The following is a 27,230-nucleotide window of genomic DNA, read 5'->3' as shown; positions in this document are numbered from 1 at the left end:
CCACTATTTTGGTTGGTGCTCTTTTTATCTTGGGAAACCGTGTAAAATATATTCCCATTTATCTCATACCCTTGGAAAGTACATATAGTCGAAGATGGTGGCGTGGCCAAATAGTACAGCTGATCTCCAACGGTGTCGTCATTCATGAGATGTGTCTGCAACCAACTGCCGAAAGTCTTCTCGTGTCCCCCTTTAATCCGAGAGTCGGCCTTCCCCGGGTTTTCGGAGCGTAGAATATTCTTGTGTCTCACGATATACGGAGCCACCACGGTGGAATTGTGTAGAACTGTGTAGTGTGCTTGAGAGAAAGAATGCCCGTCCATACATACTTTTGCTTTCCTTCCTAGTGTGCCTTTTCCTGTCAGCCTACCCTCATACCGAGATTCAGGAACACCAATCGGCTTAAGGTCAGGAAGAAAGTCCACACAAAACTCAATGACCTCCTCTGTTCCAAAGCCCTTGGAGATACTTCCTTCTGGCCTAGCACGGTTAAGAACATATTTCTTTAAGACTCCCATGAACCTCTCGAAGGGGAACATATTGTGTAGAAACACAGGACCGAGAATTCTAATCTCTTCGACTAGGTGAACTAGGAGGTGTGTCATTATATTGAAGAAGGATGGCGGGAACAACAACTCAAAGCTGACCAGACATTGGACCACATCAATCTGTAACCCTGATAGACTTTCTCGATCGATTACCTTCTGAGAAATTGCATTGAGGAATGCACATACCTTCACAATTGCCAGGCGAACATTTTCCGGTAGAATTCCCCTCAATGCAACCGGAAGCAATTGCGTCATTTGCACGTGGCAGTCATGAGACTTTAGGTTTTGAAATTTTTTGTCTTTCATATTTACGATTCCCTTTATATTCGACGAGAAGCCAGTCGGGACCTTGATACTTCAAAGGACTTCAAAGAAGATTTCCTTCTCTTCCTTAGTAAGAGCGTAGCTGGCACGCCCTTGAAACTGCCCTGGATGCATGCCATCTCTTCCTTTATGACGTTCCTGGTCCTCCCGTGCTTCCGGTGTATATTTTGACTTCCCATACAAGCCCAGGAAGCCTAGAATATTCACGCAGAGATTCTTCGTCAGGTGCATCACGTCGATTGCCGAGCAGACCTCATGGACTTCCAAGTAGGGTAGCTCCCAAAATATAGATTTCTTCTTCCACATGGGTACGCGCTTATCAGGGCCGTTAGGAACAGGTTGGCTGCCAGGACCCTTTCCAAAGATTACTTTTAAATCTTTGACCATATCAAATACTTCAGCACCAGTACGGATGACAGGCTTCCCCCGGGGTTCTGCCTTGCCATTGAAATGCTTGCCTTTTTTCTTTAAGGGATGCTTGGGCGGAAGAAAAGACGATTGTACGGGTACACATTCTTCCTACATTTGTCCAGATATATACTTTCTGTCTGATCCAAACAGTGCGTGCATGCATTGTATCCCTTGTTTGACTGTCCTGAAATGTTACTAAGAGCAGGCCAATCATTGATGGTTACGAAAAGCAACGCTCGAAGGTCAAATTCCTCTTGTTTGTGCTCGTCCCACACACGTACACCTGGTTCGGCCCACAGCTGTAAAAGTTCATCAACTAATGGCCTTAGGTACACATCAATATCGTTGTCGGGTTGCTTTGGACCTTGGATAAGCACTGTCATCATAATGAACTTCCGCTTCATGCACAACCAAGGAGGAAGGTTGTAGATACATAGAGTAACGGGCCAGGTGCTGTGAATGCAACTCTGCTCCCCAAAAGGATTCATGCCATCTGTACTCAGACCTAACCATAAGTTCCTTGCGTCAGCTGCAAATCTCGGGAACTCTCTCTCGATTTTTCTCCACTGCCGACCATCAACGGTGTGCCTTAACTTATCGTCTTTCATACGATCTTCCATGTGCCATCGCAACAACTTCGCATGACCTTTATTTCTGAACAGACGTTTCAACCGTGGTATTATAGGAGCATACCACATCACCTTGGCAGGAACCCTCTTCCTAGGTGGCTCGCCCTCAATATCACCAGGGTCATCTTTTCTGATCTTATACCGCAATGCAGTGCATACCGGGCATTTATCCATATTCTCGTACTTCTCACCGCGGTAGAGGATGCAGTCATTAGGGCATGCATGTATCTTCTGCATGTCTAATCCTAGAGGGCAGACAAGCTTCTTTGCTTCGTACGTGCTGGCGGGCAATTCGTTCTTTCTTGGAAGCATCTTCTTCATCAATATCAGCAACTTTTCGAATGACGAGTCAGTTACACCGGTCTCTGCCTTCCACTTCAGCAATTCCAGTGTGCTACCCAGCTTCTTCTGGCCATCTTCACAAGTTGGGTACAAAAATTTGTTGTGGTCCTGTAACATCTGCTTGAACTGCAACCTCTCCTTTTCTGTGTCGCAACCTCGCCGTGCATCAGAAATGACCCGGCCAAGATCATCAGCGGGCTCATCTGGTTCCCGTTCTTCATCCTGATCTTCTTCTTCATTGTCTTCCATTGCGGTATCAACATACTCAGGGAACATAGATCGGTAGTTGTCATCATCGTTCTCTTCTTCTTCATCGTCGTCTTCCATCATAACCCCTCTTTCTCCGTGCTTGGTCCAAACATTATAGCCCGACATAAAACCGGACCGAAGCAGGTGGCTCTGAATGACTCTTGAGGAAGTGTAATCCTTCTCATTCCGACATTCAACATGTGGACAAAACATATAGCCACCACCATGCTTGTTTGCATCGGCTGCATCTCGAAAAGAATGCACGCCTTCTCTGTAAGCGGCTGTGCGTCGATCACCGTACATCCATGAATGGCTCATCTGTGTTATACGACAGTATATCAAATACAATCACGATCCTAAAAATTAGTACCGCACGGTCTAAACAAGGAAATATGGTTGCTAACCTTTTAGAATAAGTAGAAATAAAGAGGAAGAGGTTTAAGCGTGGCTCAGGCATCTCATATCGTAGTTGTGTTCGGTGAACTGAAGCGGCATCGCTCTAACACACATTTCAACAAACACCTCTAGTGCATCAAAAAAAAGTGAAGAGCTAGCACACACCCACAATCCTCCATCCAAGAAAAATGCAAGGAAGAGGGGAGAGGGGGGCTGTGCTATATATAGGCAGAGGACTTTAGTCCCGGTTTGAGACACAAACACTAAAGGTGGCGCACATGCGGGCTGCACACCGCGTAGCCCTTTAGTCCCGGTTTGGGACACAAACCGGGACTAAAGGCTCCTTACGGGCCGGGACTAATGCCTCGAGGGAGGCATTGCGATTTGGGGCGACGTGGCCGGGCCTTTAGTCCCGGCCCAGAGGCAGGCCGGGACTAAAGGGTCCCGGCCAAAGGCCCGTTTTCCACTAGTGGGTGCAGACCGACGGAGCTCGCCGGCGAAAAGGCATTATGCGTTACCCAACGCAACGCAACGCAGTTAGATGACGGCGACAAGAGCGCAACCAGCAGATGCAGAGCGGACCACGACGCCTGCGTCCGCCTGCCGGCGAGCGAGCTTGGCAAGCGCATGCATGGCACGTCCATGTCCAGGCGCGGCGTATTCCGCGCAAGTGGCTGGTAGACAGGGCGCATAGGCGGTCCGCCGTCCCGTCGGGATGCCCGGCCGTCGTCTCAAATAATCCTTTTCAAAAGAGGTGTAACCGAACAAGGCCTGAGATGTGGGTGTCAAACTGCATGCATGTTCACGAGAGCTTAGCAGTCGTTTCTCGTCGACAAGGACCGATTAAAAATCCTCGCACGTTGTAGTAACGCCACGAGTTTCATAATCTGGTCTTGAGTTAGTAATTCCAAAATTTGGACCTTGATGGTGTTTGAATTACAGAATTTCGTCACCTGTTTGAATTTCGTTGAATTGGTTGCTTATATAGTGCTCACAGGCCATAGGAATTCCCTAGTTCAGATTCTTCAAGATTATGGCTCAAACTTCACTCATAGATCATGACAAGTGGTTAGACCTAGATATATTTTTATTACAAATTATTTTGGCCAAAAAATATGTTAACGCATTCAGATGCCAAAACACTAAAATTAAAGTTTTAACTAAAAGTGTTTATTTTTTACTTAATAGTTTCTTATTAAAAATTATGTTTATGTTTTCAAATTATTTGAGAAAATTCTAAGAAGCCTATATGATTAGTATATACGAGTTTCACCACTTGGTCATGTGCGGTCAAAACATCCATACTCAGTGCCTGCAAAAGCCAGGAATTTGAAATACTTATATAGAAATGTTTTTTCCAAATAATTTTCATAGCCACGTCTCATGTCCGCTACAAATTGGAACTTAACATGTGGATCCACCGTCACACCATATCATTTTTTATTTTACCCGCTGGCTCGTGTAAACATTATCATGTCCACACGAACACGAGATATCTTATTACAAGTGTCCATAGGCCCTTCTGCATGCCTCCTTGTGTTTAGTATGTGTTTGGTTGAAGAACCAAGTGAAAAAAAATGTCATGGTTTCGTTTGGTTCCTCTTCTGCCAATCAATTTCTTTTGATAGTTCAAGTAGTGCCCTTGATACAACAGTTGGATTAAACTATTTATGGATATTTTCTGCTGGAATTATTTGGGGATTGTTCTCATTGATCCGTTTCTGAATCGTTAGAAGAAGAAAAATAAGAATATGATGACGACGATGACGATAATGTTGGTGATGATGATGTGCTCGGCATCGTATGTCCACGTCTCACGTCTGCTACCAAATTGTCTTCAGTATGTGGATCCGCCGTCGCACAATATCATTTTTATTTTGCGCGCGTGCTCGTGTAGGCATCATGTCCGCACGATTGCAAGTGTCCGTGGATGTGTCATGTGTGCCCTACTGCATGCACGCCTCCTTGTCTTTAGTTAGCTCCATACCCGCAGGCAGCAGGGCACCAATGAATGATTTGCTTCGCTTTGTCGTCTTCACGCGCCGCTGCTAGTGTCGTGTCTGAGTATGACCGACGTGTGCGATTGAGTGGCAACAAAATTTATGTGATCAAGAGGGAGTTTGCGCTCGTCACCGGCGACGAGCTCAGCCGCCGGAGGAAGGCAGATGCGAGCGACGTAGCACAAGCAGCAAACACGGCGGCCAAAAGCTTTAGCTTGTACTGTACTCGTGCTGTACATGGCACGGCTCTCCTCCTTGTCCCGTCGGCATGTCAGTCTACGTACGTGCATCGGCAGGAGCGGTTTCCCCGGCCGTGACGCCACATACTATATACCGCAGCTAGCAAAGAACAGGGACCCGTCGGCGCCGCCCGGCGCGGCCGCGTCAACGGCGACGGCAACGCGGTCAGATGACGACGACCCAAGGCAGAGCAGACAAGACGAGCCTGGTACTACGTGACATGTCCATGTCCAAGTGCGCGCGGATTCGGCGCAAGCAAGTGGCCGCGTACGTACTTGCGTGCGCGCCCTGCCTGCACCCAGAACGCAGGTAGTACGTACGTACAGATGTGTAGGTGGGCGAGGTTCACCGCTCCGTCGATCGGGATGCCCGCCGTCGTCTGCTCCATGTCCATCTGCTCGCCGCCGAGGAACGCGTTACGGATGACGGATCTGATCCATCTACCACGGTGCATGCATGCATGCGTGGCTGTGCACGCGCGTCTCCGTGGGACGAGAGAGTGGACTTGGGCGCGGGTCTTCGCATTAGTTCGGAGCTTTGAATTATTGCTTGCCACGGGCGGCAACTTGATGCTATCTGTCTTCTCACTCCCGTTGACAATGACTGGTCGCCGCCGTATAAGGCCAGCAGGATGCAAATGTACGTAGCCACGAGACCGACCGGAAGGTAAAAGGGAAATGAAAATGACAATAATGCTAGACCTACTTTCTCCGTCGCAGTTTAAAAGACATGTACGTGTATCTAGATCGTCAATTTAATTTATATAAAATATATTATTTAATAAAAAAATTATATTATTAAAAAATAGAACATCTAAAGTTTCTAATGATATTTTTTTTATATATGCCTCTCATTAAGTTGATCAAATTGACGATTTAAGTATATGTGCCGGACTTGTAAACCGAGACGAAAGGAGTATAATTATTTTACAAAACGTTATACTGAACTTTTTAAACTATAATCATGTCCCTTTGAATTCAACTTAGGTGGGACCCTTCAACCCCTTATTACCAATCATAATCCCCCACATCAGTTTGTTTGTACAAACAATAAGTCACATTTCGTAGATGTAGTATTACCCAGGAAAATGCGGGCTGAAGTTGTAGAAAGATTTGCGGCCAGCAGGATCACGTTTGCAGCAATGCATCGATTCTCACATCTCTGTTAAATTCTCACATGAGGCCATCGAGCGTAGCGGTACTCACCTCGAGAAACTTTGTCATGAACTTGAGGAGCATCTCATCCAGGTCATCGATGAAGGTCAGTGTGGAGGAGCTCGTAGACGCCCCACCCCTCTGTCAATGGACCCTCCACGGCCACCGCTCGTCGCCGATCTGAAGGTCGGGTATCATGGTGGTGTCATGGGATCCTCCGGACTGAGTGCCTCTAATACCAACTGTAAGCTATCTAGATATTGCTCGCTAGATGAGTCACAAATAGAAATTGCAGAGATTAAATCGATCTAGAAGAAGATTAACTAGCCGATTAATTCACCCACACAGCTAGTGCTTACATCGGCCTTAGCCGCCCATTTCTTATCCGCCAAGTACATCAGCAGCTAAAGCAGGCTATTTAAAGTAGGTAGCCGTTACATTTCTTTTGAGAACTAGGTAGCCGTTACACGGGTCAATGAACCCAGTCTGTGCCTGCCTTGCGCTTGGGACGAGCAGTCGGTCCAGCTGGTATTTGAACTCCATGCGCGCTGGCTGTCGTTGCCGGATTAGCTACAGGACCATCAGCTGTTGGCGTTGCTGTATCTTCAAGTTCAGGATCCAGGACACTGACATTGTTCCCTTCATCTTCAGCAAGCTGGGCAGTGGACGAACCAGCGGTGTGCTACGACGTATGCATGGAAAGTCAAACGTGAACTAAAATAATCACATGGTTTTAACAAGTTGCATATGCTATTAAGTGTAGGTATTCGTCAGCTATAAACAAGTTTTATAGCTCACAAGTACTAATGTCAGGTCCTTGTTAAAATCTCACAAGGACTTTTAATCAACTAATTACAAGTCCTTGTGAGATTTTAACAAGGACCTGACATTAGTACTTGCATGCTGATCCTCTATGCTCAAGCAAGAGGATCGTCCTCATAGTTAAGTGCCTTCAGAACATTCATATAGCTGTACCGACAGATAAACAGTGTGTGGTCTTCAAGAGCTGACAAACATGAAATGGGAAAGGTGTTGTATCTCTACGAGGATATTGTACTATAGCATTGTTGCAGAAGATTGCCTAGTACAGTCATTCTAAAACCATCTAACTGGATCAGCATTCAGCAGTACAGAATTTGCTAGCTATAGAGTCTCACTAACTAGCATTGTGCCCCTCAGAATTTACTAGCTATAGAGTAACAGGAAACAATGCAATAACTTGCTCTTTCCGAAGTTGCATTTCAGGCTTCAAGCAGATAAGCCGCCCACCCATTCCACACAGCGCGAGCATGAAATTGGGCAACGTTGCTGAAAATTTGACCTACCATTGTGCCCCTTAGTTATCTAGTTAAGAGCATCTCTAACCGATCCCCTATAAAGCTTCAAATGAGTAAGAACTCACTTTAGCTCCTCTAAACTGCATCTAACCGATCCCTTATAATGGTTAGAGGAGTGAAAAGTTTACTCCATGGTGCCCCGACTCTTGAATATACTCGGCCGCTCATCCATGGAGTAAAAGATGCCCCCCTCCCTGCGGCCGCACCCTCCCCACCCCACACCGCATCCACTCCGACGTCGTCCTACTTGTCTCCGCCAACTAGCACGCGCCATCCCTCCACCCCCCGTAGCACCAAGTGTGATCGATCCTTCCGACCTCGATTCAGTCGCTTCTCGTCATTGGCTCCAAAATCGACGGATCTAAGCCCAGCCCTCGGCACCATCGCATTTTGAAGGGATTCAACGGGGACCGAACCACGCAGCCACCTTGACCATTCTGCGCCACCTCTCGGTGTTTGCATATCACTCGTGACGGACTGCCGACATAGCCACGTCCGGCCATTGGCCGGACTCAACCCTCGCACAACTGCTCATCGGCGAGCCTCTATCGGTCATCATGTGTGATCACTGCAGGTGGCTGGTGCTACGCCTGGTGTCGAGCACGAGCAGGCCGAAACATTCCGGATGATTTTTCTACAAGTGCGAAAAGGACAAGTGAGTGCCATTTTGTACGATTGTTCTTCGGATTCGTAGCAATTTGAAACTGTTTTCTTCAAATTGTACGCAGGAAGGGTTGAAACTCAATTTTTTTCTTAAAATTGTGTGTAGGAAGGATGCAAGTTTTGGTATTGAGAAGAAAAATACATTGATGTATTGATAGCGAGAAATCTTCAAGATATTGGTACACCAGTTGTCAGAGATGAGACTAGAGAAGGTGTAACCTTGAGAAGAAAGAAGCGTGCAACCTTGAGAAGTCAATAGGGAAAAGCAACAATGTAGGCAGTGAAGAGACAAGAAATCTTTGATTGGATTAATAGGATCAGTTAAGGAAGAGGTGTTTCTATTGAAGTGTGTTATTTTTCTTGTAGTTTTCTTTAGATTGTTTCTCTTCGCAAAAAACTGGTGAAGTATGTGACCAAAATGCCGTTTGATAAAATAAAGTGAGTAGTGAAGTTTAACTCGATGACCCATAGATAATTGAATTTGTATTACTCCCTCCTATCTAAATTAATTATCGCAACTTTAATACAAGTTTATATTAAAGTTGTATTAAAGCTGCAACAACTAATATAGATCCGATGTTTTTCTAAAAAAGTTAAGTTTAGGAAATCGACTAAAACCACACTTTTTTAGAAAGAATACTCGGAGAACTCTTTTAGGGGAACAAATAACTTTTTAAGGGAATCAATTAGTATAGGGGTTGTTCAAAGATGCTCTAGGTGTACAGAGCAAAGTAGCAAACACATCATACCATTTTTGTACTTCATAGTCTGCATATGTGACAAGCAACGTTGTTTCCCACCGAGGGTTCACAACGTAATGGCTTAAGAGCATCTTCACTCGTTGGCCCTCAGGAACAACTTTTTCAGCCGGTTGGGGGCATGCCGGCGAAAAATTTGGCATGGGCGGAAAAGTTTTCCAGCCATGCCCCCACGCAACACTAGAAGACAAGAGAGATGAGAGGAAAAAGAGATGAAATGGACGAAAGGCATGCACGTGGGTGGGCCTGTTGCATACAAGAGAGAGAGAGAGAGAGGAGAGAGGGAGTGGGAGGCTGACAGTGGGCCAGTTGCATGCAAATAATAGCGCCGACGCTCCCGGGCGCCCTCCGACGTGCTGGATTCGTCCTGAGACCGCGAGGGCCAATTTCGACCCTAACCGGCAAAAAACAGGCTCCTCGGGACGCAACTGGACTGTCCCCCCCCCCCCCCCCCCCCCGGTGACAAAAAATGTCCTGGGAGGGGCTTGTTGGGGGCGCGGCTGGAGATGCTCTAACCCGGGATCTCCAGCCTCGGGGAACATTTTCGCTTTGACGCAAGCGATCGCGGCATGTTACGGAGGCGCGGAGCCAATGTTTTTCCGTGCGAGTCGCGCTTGATCAGGCCAGGAACGGATGGTTAATCACACACACCTACTCACCCCCGAGTGCTTAGAGCAACTCCAATGGGGCAACCCATTTTGTCCGCCGCCATTAGTTGGGTCCGCGCGGACAAAAAGTTGGCCCAACGTGCCGACTCAAATGGACGCGCGTCCGCTTTTTGTCCGCGTGATGACCCATTCCCGGCCCAATTTTGAGCTTGATTTGCGTTGGCGCGTACACGAAGCAGACGCACGCGACTCGCACCTACTCCCCTCCCTGGCCCGCAAGTCAACGACAAAGCGACCACGTTTTCCCTCCATTTTCCTCAAACCCTCTCGCTCGCTCCTGCGCCCGCTCCCACCATGGACGACAAACCTTGAGGCCGCTGCCGCCATCGCCTCGTCCGGCGCCGAAGCCATAGGCAAGCCGCCCCCCCTCCGCAAGGCCGTTGCACCACCCAAGAATAAGAAGAAGGAGTTGACGCCCGAGGAGCGGGCCATGGAGTCGACCAAGAGGAAGGGCCGAAAGCACGCGCATGATGCAAGGGGCGAGGCAGCTTCTGCCGTGCAGCAGGAAGACACCAATTCCGGGGCGAAGGCGGCAACGAGGGAGGCCTTGTTGTACCAAGGGGTAAACCCTAGCCAGCGCGGGCTTGTCGCCGCCCTTGCTGCGGCCGAGGCCAGCACGGGCTCGTTAGCATATCCTCAGATGATGTTGCCGGAGTCGTCGCGCCCGTCTTCCACGCAGCCGATTGCTGGCTTCCACGTCTACCCTCAAGGCAACCGCTTCTCCGGGGAATGCTCGTCGGAGGTGAGTATTATTGTCAGAGCATATATATCCATATGTGTTTTTGATAATTGATGACAATTCCTATGGACGAATGGTTGCCTTAAGTTATATTTATAGGATTTGTCCATAGGCACTTCTTGAAGTCCATCTGTTGGGTTCAAGGAGTTTATATGATGACCAAGATGGTATTCAAGGTATTATTCAAAGAATGGTCATAGAGACACAAGGTTGATCAAGATCTCAGACACAGAGTAAATCAAGTTGATCAACACACAAAGCGTACAAGATGTACCGAGAGGGATCAAGTGATCCCATGGTATGGTAAGCATTGTCCATTACGTGTTTGTGTACTAACCCATGGTCTTTGTGGGAGTTCTATATGGGGATTAGGTGTGTTTCCATGGGCTTGCGTCAAAAGGAAGATCTCATACAACCCATGAAGGATGACGTCAAGTGGTGATCGTCATCAAGATTGCGGTGTGCAAGTTCAAGTGGATCAACACGAATATATCATGCTTGAAGCTTGCCGTCCATTGTGGTGGCAATGGACTTGTGAAGATATGTTGAAGAGTGGCTCACCCATAGTGAGTATGGGGGAGCAATCAACTAGTATTCATCAAGCCAACGCAATCAAGAAAGGTGGTCCATCTTGAGGAAGCCAAGATCATCATCATCTAGCTCAAGAGGTCGAGGTGCAAGGTATAGGTTTGCCCTTGATAGGTTTTCTGTTTTAGGATAGATTGTTGTACTGTCAAGGGGGGGGGCTCTCAAGTGAGTAGCTTGATCGTATCGTTTGTTGAGAGCTCAAACCATTTGCATCCTTTCATCATACTTCTTGGTTCTTATTTGGTGTTTCTCTTTGTGAGTTTTAGAGCTTATGGTCATCTTCATGACAAGCTCGAGTTCATCGAAAACGGAGTCCATATGCATCTACTATGATGTTTTCGATGTTGGAGTTTTTGCCACTTCTTCATTCATATAGGTCTCACATCTCTATATCTTTGGATAGGTCTTGTCGTCCTGAATCCAACAAGCTTGGGTTTGCTCGATTCGGAGTTCGTATGCGAAAGTTATGGTTGTTTCAGTGGCGAGCGGTAGTACCGCTGGACCTGGCGGTAGTACCGCTGGCCCTAGCGGTAGTACCGCTAGAGCTGGCGGTAGTACCGTTGTCCCTGCGGTAGTACCACTAGAGCTGGCGGTAGTACCGTTGTCCCGGCGGTGGTACCTCCCCTGGTCAGCGGTAGTACCGCTCCAGGTCTTTAGTACCGTCATCTTTGCGGCTGTACCACGTCGGACTTTTTGCGAAGACTTTCTTGGCGGTGGTTGGCCCGGTAGTATCTTTGCGCTACCATGGGCTCAGCGGTAGTACCGCTGCAGCCAACGGTAGTACCACTGGGCTCGGGCTGTAAGTGGGGGTAACGATCTGATTCCTTCCCCCACTATATAAATGGGGTCTTCTTCCCCCATGTTCTGCCTCCATTGTTGACCTTTTTAGAGCTTGCTAACTCTCAATCCCTCCAATGATTCTTGCTTGTTCTTGAGGGAAAAGAGAGAGGAGATCAAGATCCACATCTCCACCAATCACTTTCTCCTCTATGTGAGGGGAACCCCTTGGATCTAGATCTTGGAGTTCTTTGTGAGCTCCTTGTTCTTCCTCTCATATTTCTCCATAGCTTTTGTTGTTGTGGAGGGATTTGAGTGTGAGGGACTTGACCACTTCGTGTGTTCTTGCCATTGCATTAGTTGCATCGGTTTGAGTTCTCCACGGTGATACGTGGAAGTGAAGTTTGAGAAGCTTATTGCCTTTGGTACTTAGTACCCTAGATATTGTTCTTCGTGGATGCTTTGGCATCCTAGAAGCTTGGTGGTGTCTCGGAGTTCAATCATTGTGGTGTAAAGCTCCGGGCAAGCGTCGGGGTCTCCAATTAGGTTGTGGAGATTGCCCCGAGCAATTTGTACGGGTACCAGTGACCGCCCTCAAGGTTTGCCATTTGTACGAGTTCGGTGACCGTCCTCAAGGGTCCCTTAGTGGAATCACGGCATCTTGCATTGTGCGAGGGCGTGAGGAGATTACGGTGGCCTTAGTGGCATCTTGGGGAGCATTGTGCCTCCACAGCGCTCCAACGAAGATTAGCATCCGCAAGGGTGTGAACTTCGGGATATCATCGTCTCCGCGTGCCTCGGTTATCTCTTACCCGAACCCTTTAATTATGCACTTTACTTTGTGATAGCCATATTGTTTATTATCATATATATTGCTATCACTTAGTTGTTTATCTTGCTTAGCATAAGTTGTTGGTGCACATAGGTGAACCTAGTTGTTGTAGGTTTTGTGCTTGAAAAAATAAACGTTAGTTTTATTCCGCATTTGTTCAAGCCTAAACCGTAATTATTTTAAAGCGCCTATTCACCCCTGCTCTAGGCGACATCCACGTCCTTTCAATTGTGGCCCCTTCCACGCCCGTGCTGGTGACCATCGACCTCAACGCCATGCCGGTAGCAGGCGGATCATCGGTCGGAGGCATGAGGAAACACCAGCGCGAGATGCCAGCCAACATGCTCACCGGCGCCCCGCAATCTATTCGACGGAATGCCGGCAGCCGTCGACGATGACACGACCAACCGTTCCTCGAGAACATGATCTTCGAAGGCGGTGTGCCGGTGGTTGGTGGTTACTCCGCGGCTGCGTACGATCCCGATGAGACCCAAAGCCAGGACGACAGAGCGCCATTCACGCAAGCCACCAATGATCCACATGACACCTTCATGCAAGATCAGGTCGGCCTAGACGGCTTCCCGCTCGACCATGAGTTCCCGGAGGGCTACAACCTTGAGGAGGGGGATGATGACATGGACATCAATGGGGAGCCTTTGTTCGAGGAGAAGCTCGCCAACCAAACTGTTGCCGGGTGAAGCCGAAGTGCAAGAGCAAGCAAACGAAGGCATACACGTAGGCCGAGGACAGGCTCCTTTGTGAGTGTTGGAGGGACATTGGGCAAGACCCGAAGGTCGGCACCGAACAAAAATGGTCAGCCTTATGGACTCTTGTTCATCGTGAGTTCCATGAGCGCAAGAAATTTCCCCCGTACCAAATGCAAAGCAAGTGTGGATGTATGCCACTTTTGAAGCATTGGAGGGTGATTTAACAAGAGTGCAACAAGTTTTGTGCCACCTATGAGAGCATCAAGGCACGCCCCGTGAGCGGACTCATCATGCAAGACATGGTATGCATGCCCTCTCATTCCCTTTTGCTGCCACACATTTTTCCTGTGGATTGCATGTCCATTTGCCCACATATGCTTGCTTGGTTTGAACTATAGGTGTTCCAAGCTTTGGAGGCATTCAAGGTTCAATACGACGGCAAGGTCTTCCATCTCTCCCATTGTTGGACTATCATCAACGGAGAGGAGAAGTTCAAGGCACAATACGCCCCCCTCTTGGCGCGTGGGTGAAAAGAAGCTGTGGAGGACCATGGAGACGACGAGAAGGTCCGACCGCGGGGGAAGACCAAATCGAAGGAGGAGGACAAGCGGGACGCGGCGTCGATCACCTTGCTTGAAAAGGTTGAGGGCATGATTGTAGAAGTTAATCATGTTGTTTCTTTAGGATTAGGAAAGAAAGCCAAACCGAGTCCTAGTAGTATTAGGATTCCTAGTCCTAGTCTATTTTCATAGTCCCTTGTGGACGTGTATAAAAGACACCCTAGGGGTGTTGATTGTAACACCAGAAAAACGAAAAGCAATACAAAGCAAAGGCTCGACACGGGCCTTTAGCCATCAAATCCATCGATCAGTTTTATTCGTGTCGCTAGTTACGCAAATTCCGTCAAGTAGCCATCCGAAGCAAGAATCGCGTAGCCACGCCTGTACAGCTGCATACGCACGTTCAAAAGCCAACAATTGGTATCTAGAGCCTCGGCGATCTACGATCTACGATGACGGACAGCGACACTGAGTCGGTCAAGTCCGGCAGCGGCGGTGCCAAGGCGAACAAGAACAACGACAAGGTGAAGAAGGGCGGCAAGTCAGCAACCAGTGGTGGAGGAACGGGCGGCGCCAACGTCCAGGCGCATCGCAACATCCCCATCCAGTACCCTGCTCACCGACGCCAACTACGGCGTGTGGGCGGTGAAGATGAAGATTATTCTCCGATCTCTTCGAGTGTGGGAGGCCATCACGGACGACGACGTCGACAAGGAGCACGACGAAGGTGCCATGGCCACCATAGCCCAGTATGTGCCGGATTCCGTGCTAATGACATTGGCGGAGTTCGAGACGGCAAGAGAGGCGTGGAACACACTCAAGGAGATGAGGATCGGAGAAGATCGCGTCACCAAGGCAAGGGCACAAGTGCTGAAGGGCCAATTTCACAAGTTGCAGATGGAGGAAACTGAATCGGTGAATGACTACGCCATGCGTCTTACTACTTTGGTGGGAGAGATCCGCGCGCTTGGTGCAAAGCTCGATGAGACCGTGATCGTGGAGAAGTTTTTCAGTTCAGTCACTGATAAATTCACGTACATCATCGGCACGCTCGAGCAGCTTTACGACATCGACGACATGACCATAATGGGGGCGATCGGACGATTGCGGACTTGGGAAGAGAATGCTCGTGGCTGTCGGAAAGACAAAGGAGGAGGTAGTGACCAACTCATGTACTCGCGCGCAGATTGGGAGGCCCCAAGTAGCAAAGGAAGGCGTGACGGTGGCGAAGGCTCAAGCAACACGAAGGGCGATGGACAAACCGGAAAAGGCAAAGGAAAAGGCAAACCACAAGGTCGTGGTAAGGCGGGCCAATCTAAAGAGCAGAAACCACGGAACTTGGACTTGTCCGAGGTCAAGTGCTATAACTGCAATAAGATGGGTCACTTTGCGAAGGATTGTCCAAAGCCTAACAAGCGGGAGATCAAGGCAAATTTGGCAAAGCAGGAAGACGAAGGTCCAGGTCTTCTGATGGCCGAAGTTTGTGATCTCGCTGAAACGATGGTTGTGAAACCAAGCCGGAAGGTGCTACTTCATGAGGAAAAAGTGACACCAAAGTTATCCGGTGATCAGAACGTGTCGTGGTATCTCGACACGGGTGCCAGTAACCACATGACGGGGTGCAAGGAGAAATTCCTCGAGCTGGAATACGATGTTGAAGGCTCGGTCAAGTTCGGTGATGGTTCAGCTGTGGAGATTTGCGGGCAAGGATCTGTCCTCTTTGAGGGTCTCACAGGAGAACATCGCATACTCACCGGAGTGTACTACATCCCACGGCTGTGCAACAACATCATCTCTATTGGGAAGCTTGACGAGAATGGATGCAAAGTGAATATCGAGAGCGGAGTGATGACGATCTTCGACAACCTCCGGAACGTGCTAGCTCGTGTTAATCGCACACGGAATAGGCTCTATATCCTCAACCTTGATCAATCTCAACCGGAGTGTTGGCTTGCCAAGAGTGATGATGATTCGTGGTTATGGCATGCTAGATTTGGACACGTTAACTTCTATGCCTTGAAGAAGATGTCAAAGATGGAGATGGTATTCGGGATGCCAGTTATTGACCATGTTGATCGAGTATGTGACGGGTGCTTGGTTGGAAAACAGCACCGCATGCCATTCCCTGCTCAGTCTACCTATCGTGCAAGTGATGCACTCGAGCTGCTCCATGGTGATCTATGTGGCCCTATCACCCCGGCAACTCACGCTGGAAAGAAGTATTTCTTCCTTGTGGTAGACGACTACTCGAGATATATGTGGGTCATTCTCCTACGATCTAAAGATGAGGCGTTTGAAGCATTCAAGAAGCTGAAGGCTGCAACAGAGATGGAACACAAGCTGAAGGTTCGCGCTCTACGGACAGATCGCGGCGGAGAGTTTACGTCGAATGAGTTCAACAACTACTGCGAGAAGATTGGCATAAAGAGGTTCCTCACGGCACCTTACACGCCGCAGCAGAATGGGGTCGTTGAAAGGCGCAATCGAACCGTCGTTGACATGGCAAGGAGTTTACTCAAGAGCAAGAACCTGCCGGGGACTTTTTGGGGAGAAGCTGTCTCGACGGCGGTCTATCTTCTCAACCGGGCTCCAACGAAGGCGGTGATCGGCAAGACTCCGTATGAAGCAATTTACGGACGTAAGCCGAATGTGTCTCATCTACGGACATTCGGGTGCGTGGCACATGTGAAGACGGCGGAGCCGCACCTCTCAAAGCTTGCCGATCGTAGCACCAAGATGGTGTTCATCGGATACGAGAGCAGTTCTGGCACCAAGGCATACCGTTTCTACGATCCACAAACCAAGCGTCTATGGATTTCACGCGACGCCGTGTTTGAAGAAAACCAAGCGTGGAATTGGAGCACCGCAGCCGACGATACTCCAAACAGTAACATATTTGCAGTTGAATTTCCAACTGATGATGATGCAGGGGAGGATGTCCAGGTGGTTGGCAAGACGCCCAACCAAGGTGACCACAATGGTAGTGATCATCATGGTGCCGACACCGACGACGACGCGCATAGGTCGCAAGGAGATAGCGACAACGCCGCGCACGACACAGGCGGAGATCTCGACGACAACATCGACAACGAGGCGCATAGTGACGACGACAATCAAGATGATGGTCACGGTCACGACGACTACGCCGACGACACGGATGTCGATGACACACCAGGGTCTCAGTCGTCTTCCTCAAGTGCATCAACACCGACACAATTTGTGTCGCCTCCTTCGCAAGCCACAACGGATTCCTCAGGGCCTCGTCGCTACAAGACCCTCAAGAAAGTCTACAAGTACACAAAGCTAGTTACACTCGAGTACTCCGGACTATGTCTGTTCGGAGTTGAGGAGCCAGCGAACTTCGTAGAGGCGAGCAAAAGTCCTAGCTGGACGCACGCCATGGATGAGGAGATGAAGGCAATTGAGAGCAATGACACGTGGACTTTGGTAACCTGACCTCCAAACCAAAAGACGATAGGTTTGAAGTGGGTTTACAAGTTAAAGAAGGACACGGAGGGTGCCATTGTGAAGTACAAGGCAAGACTCATTGCAAAGGGCTACGTTCAGCGTCAAGGAGTTGACTATGATGAGGTGTTTGCACCGGTTGCTCGAATCGAGACGGTGAGAGTGCTCCTAACTTTGGCAGCACAAGAGGATTGGAAGGTTCATCATATGGATGTTAAATCCGCTTTCCTCAACGGCGATCTCACAGAAGAAGTGTACGTGGAACAACCCCTCGGCTATGAGAAGAAAGGCGAAGAAGGGAAAGTTTACAAGCTCAAGAAGGCACTTTACGGGTTGAAGCAAGCGCCAAGAGCTTGGAACTCAAAGATAGACCGAAGTCTGGTCTCGCTCGGGTTCAAGAGATGTCCCCTCGAGCACGCAGTCTATACAAAGAACTCCAAAGGCTAAAACCTGCTAGTTGGAGTTTATGTCGACGATCTGATTATCACCGGAGATAGCGTACAAGAAATTGAACGTTTCAAGGCGCAAATGAAGAACAAGTTTAGCATGAGTGATCTGGGATTACTCAGCTATTACTTGGGCATCGAAGTGAAGCAAAGCTCCGGAGAGATTTCCCTGTGTCAATCGGCTTATGCGGTCAAGTTATTGGAAAAGTGTGGCATGTCCGATTGCTACGAGACACAAGTTCCAATGGACCAACGTCACAAGTTGAGCAAGCGTAGCTCAAATCCGCCGGTGGACACCACAATGTATCGAAGCGTTGTGGGCAACCTAAGATATTTGGTGCATACCCGACCTGACTTGGCTTATTCAGTCAGGATCGTGAGTCGTTTCATGGAGAATCCGACAACCGAGCACATGAGCGCGGTCAATCAAATCTTGCGCTATGTGAAAGGCACCATTAATATTGGTTGCACGTACAGAAAGGGAAAGGAAGGATTGATCCTTCGTGGATATTCAAATAGTGACATGGCAGGTGATGTTGATGACCGAAAGAGCACAACGGGCATGGTTTTCTACCTTGGCCCGAATCCGATTAGCTGGAATTCTAAGAAGCAAAAGGTGGTGGCACTGTCTTCATGCGAGGCAGAATACATAGCGGCAAGCACGGCGGCTTGTCAAGCAGTGTGGCTGAGAAGACTCCTAGCTATTCTTGCAAAGCGGGAGGTGCAGAAGGTGTCACTATAGATCGATAACCAAGCTGCAATCTCGTTGTGCAAAAATCCTGTTCATCACGAAAGGATCAAGCACATAGATACCCGATTCCACCATATCCGGGAGTGCATTGAAGAAGGGTTGATCGAGGTTCAACATGTGAACACGAAAGACCAACTTGCCGATATTTTTACCAAGTCCCTCAGTCGACAGAAGTTCATCGAGATGAGGAGGAAAGTCGGAGTGCAAGAAGTGAAGTCAAGCAACAAGATTAAGGAGGTGAATGTAGAAGTTAATCATGTTGTTTCTTTAGGATTAGGAAAGAAAGCCAAACCGAGTCCTAGTAGTATTAGGATTCCTAGTCCTAGTCTATTTTCATAGTCCCTTGTGGACGTGTATAAAAGACACCCTAGGGGTGTTGATTGTAACACCAGAAAAACGAAAAGAAATACAAAGCAAAGGCTCGACACGGGCCTTTAGCCATCAAATCCATCGATCAGTTTTATTCGTGTCGCTAGTTACGCAAATTCCGTCAAGTAGCCGTCCGAAGCAAGAATCGCGTAGCCACGCCTGTACAGCTGCATACGCACGTTCAAAAGCCAACAATGATAACCAAGAAGGACTTGAGGGAGGAGAAGCGCCATCAAGAAAAGGAAGAGCAAATGTTGAGGGAGGAGAAGCGCCATCAAGAAAAGGAAGAGCAAATGAACGCCTTCATGGATATCCAAAGGAGGAGGCTCGAGATGGACGCGGAGAGACAAGCCAAGATGCTTGAGTTGGAGGAGTCGAAGCAAGCCAAGATGCTCGAGATCGAGACCATGAATGTCAAGACCAAGACGAAAGAAGTGGCGCTCGCAAGCATGAAGAAGGGTGTGGAGATCATGAAGGTTGACCTAAACACCGTGTCCTCGAGGAAGAGACTATGATTCGAGAAGATGCAGGCCGAAATGCTCAAGTTCCACCAGCTGTGATCTGCGACGGAGATGACACTGCCTTTTTTGTATGCTGGCAAGTGTGCTGGCATGACCATGGACCGACATGGTGTGATCGAATTCCCGTCTCTTTTGGTGTGCTGTTTTGTGTGACGGCCACTGACAAATGTGCCAGCATGAACTGTGTGATGGTTTTCTATAGGCTCGCAATGTATGCCGGCCGCTGGTATAGTGCCGACATGAACTCTTGGAGGTTGGCATGAAGACCTTTTTAATCTAAATGCGCGGACATTAAATGGATCGTCCACGTTGGACGTACGATCGACCAAAAATAAAAACGAACGAACGTGGAGTGGGCAGCCGATCCAAACGAACCAAATCGTCCGGTTCAAGTTGCTCTTAGGTCTACGGTACGTGCTATGTACGTAGACGCGCATCCTGGTGCAGAACGCTGGTTACTGGAAACTTTCCTATCTACGAGGTTCAAATCTTATAATGGCCTATTTGGGACTGCTTCAATTCATCAAAATCAGCTTCACTTCATTAAATTCACTTTGAAACAGTTTTATACATAAGCTATAGCACTATTAAGAGAATGTTTGGCTTTCATCTAGCTCCAGCTTCAAAAATAGAAAATCTGATGAAAATAATCTATTTGATTGATTGAGGGAAAAGAAATGAAGGGGTGTCCACTTACTGCTGGCAGTGGTGGGTAATTTCCCCCCAACTCCAGATTCTAGAGTTTTTTGGACCACCCTCTGAGGAGCTTCATAAAAATCTTTGAAGTTTTACCCCAGATTCTAGTTTTTTTGCGAAGCGCCATATCGTTAAGTTATCCCGTTTGGCTTGTCTTTTTTGAAACAGAGCTGAATTTTAAGTAGGAGGGCAGTCCAAACAGGCCTATTCAGTCAGTCAGTCAGTCAGTCATCCCTCGACGAGTTTAGATGATTCTCGAACGACTGTGGGTGGTGCTTGGACATGTCACGTGTGGCATTACCGTCTACCGCTTTTTAAAGAGAGATCGAAGCTGAATTCAAAAAAATAAAAAATATCGAATCTAGCCTGGGGCGATGAAGGCATCCCCAAAACTGGCCCAGACTATAGAAGCCGCACGGATTAAACTGGCTAGGCTCAGTTGGCTGTTTTTGTAAAAATGAATTGGCATAAAAAACATAATTTTTCCTGGCCGAAAAATTACCATCCCAAAAGAAGAAAAAAAAGGGGGGGGACATATTTTTTTTAATAAAAATCCATCAACAAAAATTAGATAATTGGAGATACAGAAAAAAATACATTTTGTAATGTTGTATAAAATAAATTTGCAAAGTGTAATACAAAAAAAATCATACGCCAGAAACTTGCCATGGTATTGCACGATAAAACATGGTTTATGGTAATATGGCAAAATGCAGAAAAACACGAAAAGTTGAGCATCAAATTTATATGTATAGCTACACACAAAAATGATGCCATGCTCTAGACAATAAAACTAGCACATATTTTTTGAAAAAAATCAAGTTCACTATAAATAAACCCTAAAAGATGCCATGATCCCTTCTATATAATGGTAAACTGCGACATGTCCAGAAAAACTATATATACCAGAGAAAATTGTTATAGGACAATAAATTTGCCATGATCTAATTAATAAAGTTGAAATGGACTAAAGCAATCAAATTGCCATGCTACAAACAATAAAACTATCATCCTCTAATTAATAAATGTCATATAATCTAAAAAATTAAGTTGCAACGCTATCCAGATTGAAACTCACATGGTCTAATTAATAAACTTACCATGGTCTAAATAGTAAAATTGCCATGGTGGCTACAATAAAATAACCTTGGTTTAATTGAAAATTTTGGAATGGTATCTATAATCAAATTATTCATAGAAAAATTAGGAAAATTATTCTCAACGTTTTCGTTACTCAAGCCGACAATGTCGCTTATTCTTCGCCGACCCTTGCTTTCGTGGTTGCTTCCTTCTAAGGCGAACGCTCCCCTATCGATGCATTTTGACATCCCAAAAAAAATCTGAACTTTTTAATTTTATTATAAAGGGGACAAGGTAAATTTATGACTTCTGTTCTATTGAAAAAAAGGTGTCAAAGTTAGGGGACTTGTTCGTTGGATAAAGGATGATAAATTTAGGAATTTGACATTGAAGGTGTTGCATCTTTCAGGATATTGTACCACTATAGCATTCTTGAAGAAACATTGCCTAGTACAGTCATTCTAAAACCATCTACTTGTATTTGCATTCAGCAGTAGAGAAATTGCTAGCAACAGAGTCTCGCTACCTAGTATAGCAGGAAATATTGCAAAAACTTGCACTTCCCAAACTTGCATTTCAGGCTTCATGCCGATAAGCCGCCCACCTGTTCCACGCAGCGCCAGCATGAAGTTGGGCGACCATTACTGCACATTTGGGCTAGCATCGTGCTCCTCTAGTTCAGTTGTACCGAGCAAACACATCAAGCAATGTTTCTACTACTCTAGTTCATAGCCTGCATATGGGACAAGTACCGTTGATTTCTACCGAGTATTGACACTGCAATGGCTTAAGGCAGGTAAACTCACCAGCCTCTTTGTCTTTGGTGCACTCTGTTGCTGTTGCTGCTTGGTTTTCTCTTGCTCCCCCAGGTATTTCTGGTAACTCCACTCAATTTGATCCTCCTTCCGTAGCTTGCTTCTTTCATATCCCTCAAGCAAGGGCATCTCCCACGTCTTGGTCCCCTGCAAATGCAATGGCAAGAGCACAATATCAGGACCTCCCCTGTCTAAGTTACAGTTTCTGAAACCCCTCAGATGTTCAGAAAAAAACCTGCGACACCTGCTCGCCACCGTCGGCGTCGGCGGCATCCTTCTTCCCGTCAAGACCGCCATTCTTTTCAGGATGGCCGCCGGACGGCTTATTAGGCCGGGGGCGGTATCCCTCGCCGTGGTACACCCACACCGTGTACCCCGGCTCGAACCCGTCCCTGGCCAGATGCACCTGCATGTCGTACTTGGACCTCGACCGGATGTTGCGGCACCGCGCGCAGGGGCACCGCACGGCGAAGGCCTCGCGCTCCGGAGGGACACCTCGGAAGGCCCGCTCTACGAACTCGGTCGCCTTCTCGACCCACTCGGCGGTGATCGATCCCCTGCTCTGGCGGCCCGTGTACATCCAGCTGCGGTCCTCCGCCATCGTCGCCGGGCCTCCCTGCGCCGCACCGCACGCCACGCCACACATGGTTGCACTCTAAGATCAGAGACCGAAGCACTGTGAGAATACGAGCAGATCTGCTTCTCAGAGCAGCAGGCAACAATGGCAGCGGACTCACCTGAGCGCGACTTTCCTAAACAGCAGGCTCCGACGCGGGGACGAGCGGCGGCGGCGCGAGTGGAAGGAAGGGGGCGCGGAGGATGGAGGCGCGAGCGGAGGGATGGAAGGGGTAATAAGCCGAGCTATGTAGGGTTTGGGGGGTCATCGCAGTTTGCAGCCGGGGGTTTGCCGACTGCGTCATGGCGGGAGATACACACGGCGAAGAGCCGGCAAAGCCTTTGCCGGCAGCGCGACGCCTTGGCGTATTGCTCTAGTACGTATTCACGAAAGGCCTGAGCGGCTGGGCCTAATTTGCTTCTGGCGGGTCCTATCTGTGCCGACAAGTTGGGCCGAGAGGCCCGACAAGATGAACTTCTCCTCTCTGCACCTCAAAAAATAAATAAAGGCAATGCCAGACCCCAGTGTTGTACTAAAGTTAGTCTAAAATTAAGTATATTTGAGTCATTTATTTTGAGACGGAGGGAGTATTTTCTAATAACCTACAAAAAAGTATTCATTTTTGCAATAAACCATCCATATTTTTGCGATAAATTACGGCAGCGTGAAGCAAAATACCTTTCTTTAATCATAGGGTTTTCTCTGCGCCATCATTTTATTAAAAAGCATAGGAAAAAATGCCAAACAACAATAATTCACAACTCACGGCAGAAACACCTTATTGTAAGCTTTAGGTTCTAAGAGCATCTATTAAAGGAAACACCCCCCACCCCCCCACCCCCCCGCGCGCGCGCACACACACACATGTTCATCTCAAAACGCCTGGACAAGATTCCAGGTATGTCTGAACGCAAAAAGCTATCCAAACGGACATCTCATAGCCCGTACAAATGTTTGGACTGACCGATAACCCTTATATGCATCCTAAATCTGAAGCGGATATGGGGACTACACCAGTGCCTCTTTTTGTCATGAGTTTTTTTCTAGGGTCAACATAGATCAATAGGAGTGTAATGCTAAAATTTGAAATTATTCGAAGTTTGTTTGACATTTTATATATATTAATTGAGTTTTCTAGGCATTTAATGTACACCATTTGCTCACAACTCACAAGTTGTTATGAGAAATCGTTTGTGTTACTATCGGTCTTTTCACACGATTTTGATTACTAACCTGTTTACCGGGCATCACACACATCCTTTTACGTTAAATCGTTCGCGTTATTTTGGCTCATCTCAAATAGTTTAACCAAGTAAATTGTTTGTCAGGTATCACAGGCACCTTCTTACACAGAATTATTTGTGTTATTTTGACTCATTGCAAACAGTTCATCCTAGCGACCTGTATATCGTATATCGCATATATCTTGATTTGAGTAACCATTTGCTTTTATTTTGTCTCATCGCAAACTGTTAGTATGAATCAACTGAATGTCACGTATCGCACATGTAACTCTTATCTAAATCATGCGTGATGGATCGTCCATCGAACACAGTTCATTTTATTGATGACGGTTATATAACCATACATTTTGCAATTCGTATATCACATATAGTTTTGTGAAAGTGTCTTCTATACATGTGTCGTTTTAGGACCTTCCTACAGTAGGGTACATTTGGACCATCCATGTTTTTTCCACCTCATCTAGGAAACCAGGTAATTTAGTTGAGAAGCCCTGAAAAACGAACCGCCACTTGGATTGGATGCAAACGTTGGTGCACATTATCAACGTGCAATGAAAGTATAGCAAGCTATCCAGGTTCAATTCCTCCTAATCCAGGAAGTGGAACCGTCCGTCAGCTTGACCAGCGTGGGTTGCTCGTGTTGTCAAGGGGGCCTTGACACTCCATGTCATTGATGGCCTGCCTCGATGTGTTCATTGCCCGTCTATCGATCCAGGCTTGACCACCTCATCTTTTTTTGACTTGTAAGAAACAGCAAAATCTTTCAGTTTCAAATTTTCTACCTATCCATGTGACCAGGTGCCCTGTTCCGTGCTTTGCTTTGCAATTTTTTCTTTAATCAACAGTGTTCTCAGTTTCTTCTACTATAAGATGTTTGTGTGCTATACTTTCATGCCATGTTTCGGTAATTAACAAGACTGGTCTCAGTTTAGCAAGGTGTCATCTAGAAAGTATCCATCTAGTAATGAGAAAAGGAAAGAAGAAAACATGCATATATGTTGATAGAGTCCCAGAAATGAGCTATTGGCATCTTTTGGAATAGATACAACTAACTGGAATTCCAAGGAATTAGCTTTAGTTACCATTGAAGAACAATCTAGTGAATTAGTGAAAGATTTAGGATGCCAATAACTTGAGGGCGCGAAAGTGTTTATTTTCCCCGTTTTTGGTTTATGTGGTCAACTTCTATCATGAATATTTATGTTCTGATTTTTTGCTAGTCTAGATCACAACGAAACACGCCGTGACACATGATATTAGCAATCTAAACTTGATGAAAATAAATAGATCACAAGGCAACATAAATTCTCGTGTACTATGTATGTTTTTTGTAAGAAAATAGTAATATAAATACTCGTATTTTTGTGTGAATTTAGGACCCCTCTGTGTCGCCTTGCCCCGGGCCCCTAAAATCTCAGGACGGACCGTGGTTGTTCTTGTTCGCAGCATTTAAGAGAGTGAATTGCATAAACCATCACATTGAAGTGTATGGTTACAGAAAACGCTCTTCTATAATTTTATGGCAGAAAACATTGATTTTGTGATTAATCATTTTTAGAAAGCACTGATCCACCTGCTTAGGCATTTTAACCTCAATTATGACGGTGGGCTCCAATTTTAATCTCAATTATGACCGGTGTGCCTGGTTTTAATCTCAATTATCACATGTGAGCCCCGTTTTTAACTAGGCCCAACCTGTCATAATCGCGGTTAAAATGCCCAAACACACGGCTCAATGCTTTCTGCAAATGATTAAGCCCAAAATCAGTGTTTTCTGTCACAAATTTCTAGAAGAGTGTTTTTCGCAACCCTACGCTTTATATGGTGGTTTTGTGTAATTCACTCCATTTAAGATGACATTGAAATCTCCTGTGATGCACCACGGGCCGGTCATCGCAACTGACACGTAACGATTGCAACTCTTGAAGGAATTCCAGTTTGAGCCTCTCCTCCGTTGGACCGTAGACCACTCACAATCACCATGAGTCTCCATCTGACAACTCCACATTGATGGAAACGGACTATGTGTTCACTCTAGTTCCCAACAACCTGATATGCGTTGAGCGCCACGTCTGTTGGAGCATATATCTCCATATGTGGTTTTGGTACTTGATGACAATTCCTATGGACTAATGGTTGCCTTAAGTTACATTTATAGGATTTGTCCATAGGCACTTCTTGAAGTCCATCTGTTGGGTTCAAGGAGTTTATATGATGACCAAGATGGTATTCAAGGTATTATCCAAAGAATGGTCATAGAGACACATGGTTGATCAAGATCTCAGACAAAGAGTAAATCAAGATGATCAACACACAAAGCGTACAAGATGTACCGAGAGGGATCAAGTGATCCCATGGTATGGATTTTTCCATAGGCACTTCTTGAAGTCCATCTGTTGGGTTCAAGGAGTTTAGATGATGACCAAGATGGTATTCAAGGTATTATCCAAAGAATGGTCATAGAGACACATGGTTGATCAAGATCTCAGACAAAGAGTAAATCAAGATGATCAACACACAAAGCGTACAAGATGTACCGAGAGGGATCAAGTGATCCAATGGTATGGTAAGAATTGTCCATTACGTGTTTGTGTACTAACCCATGGTCTTCGCGAGAGTTCTATGTGGGGGTTAGGTGTGTTTACATGGGCTTGCGTCAAAGGGAAGATCTCATACAACCCATGGAGTATGACGTCAAGTTGTGATCATCATCAATGGTTGATCAAGATCTCAGACAAAGAGTAAACCAAGATGATCAACACACAAAGCGTACAAGATGTACCGAGAGGGATCAAGTGATCCCATGGTATGGTAATCATTGTCCATTACGTGTTTGTGTACTAACCCATGGTCTTCGTGAGAGTTCTATGTGGGGGTTAGGTGTGTTTCCATGGGCTTGCGTCAAAGGGAAGATCTCATACAACCCATGGAGTATGACATCAAGTTGTGATCGTCATCAAAATTGCGATGTGCAAATTCAAGTGGATCAACACGAAGATAGCATGCTTGAAGCTTGCCGTCCATTGTGGTGGCAATGGACTTGTGAAGATATGCCGAAGAGTGGCTCAACCATAGTGAGTATGGGGGAGCAATCAACTAGTCTTCATCAAGCCAACACAATCAAGAAAGGTGGTCCATCTTGAGGAAGCCAAGATCATCATCATCTAGCTCAAGAGGACGAGGTGCAAGGTATAGGTTTGCCCTTGATAGGTTTTCTGGTTAGGATAGATTGCTGTTCTATCAAGGGGGGCTCACAAGTGAGTAGCTTGATCGTATCGTTCGTTGAGAGCTCAAACCATTAGCAT

General features: G+C 46.8%; 1 protein-coding gene across 1 annotated transcript; it reads right to left on the bottom strand.

Annotated features, from left to right (window-relative positions):
• Window positions 1-6,574: 6,574 nt before the first annotated feature.
• Window positions 6,575-22,900, bottom strand: LOC123397941. The gene is made up of 4 exons (XM_045092453.1): window positions 22,803-22,900; window positions 22,301-22,720; window positions 22,057-22,212; window positions 6,575-6,975 (listed from the first exon to the last, which is right to left on the bottom strand). The coding sequence occupies exons 2-4, from the start codon at window positions 22,709-22,711 to the stop codon at window positions 6,766-6,768; spliced, it is 777 nt and encodes a 258-aa protein (XP_044948388.1). The 5' UTR covers window positions 22,712-22,720; window positions 22,803-22,900; the 3' UTR covers window positions 6,575-6,765.
• Window positions 22,901-27,230: the final 4,330 nt, after the last annotated feature.

Source organism: Hordeum vulgare, chromosome 5H (genome assembly GCF_904849725.1).
Source record: "Hordeum vulgare subsp. vulgare chromosome 5H, MorexV3_pseudomolecules_assembly, whole genome shotgun sequence".
Classification (NCBI taxonomy): Eukaryota; Viridiplantae; Streptophyta; class Magnoliopsida; order Poales; family Poaceae; genus Hordeum; species Hordeum vulgare.
The sequence above is the reverse complement of the archived record's forward strand: the minus strand, read 5'-3'. Positions and strand labels throughout refer to the sequence as shown.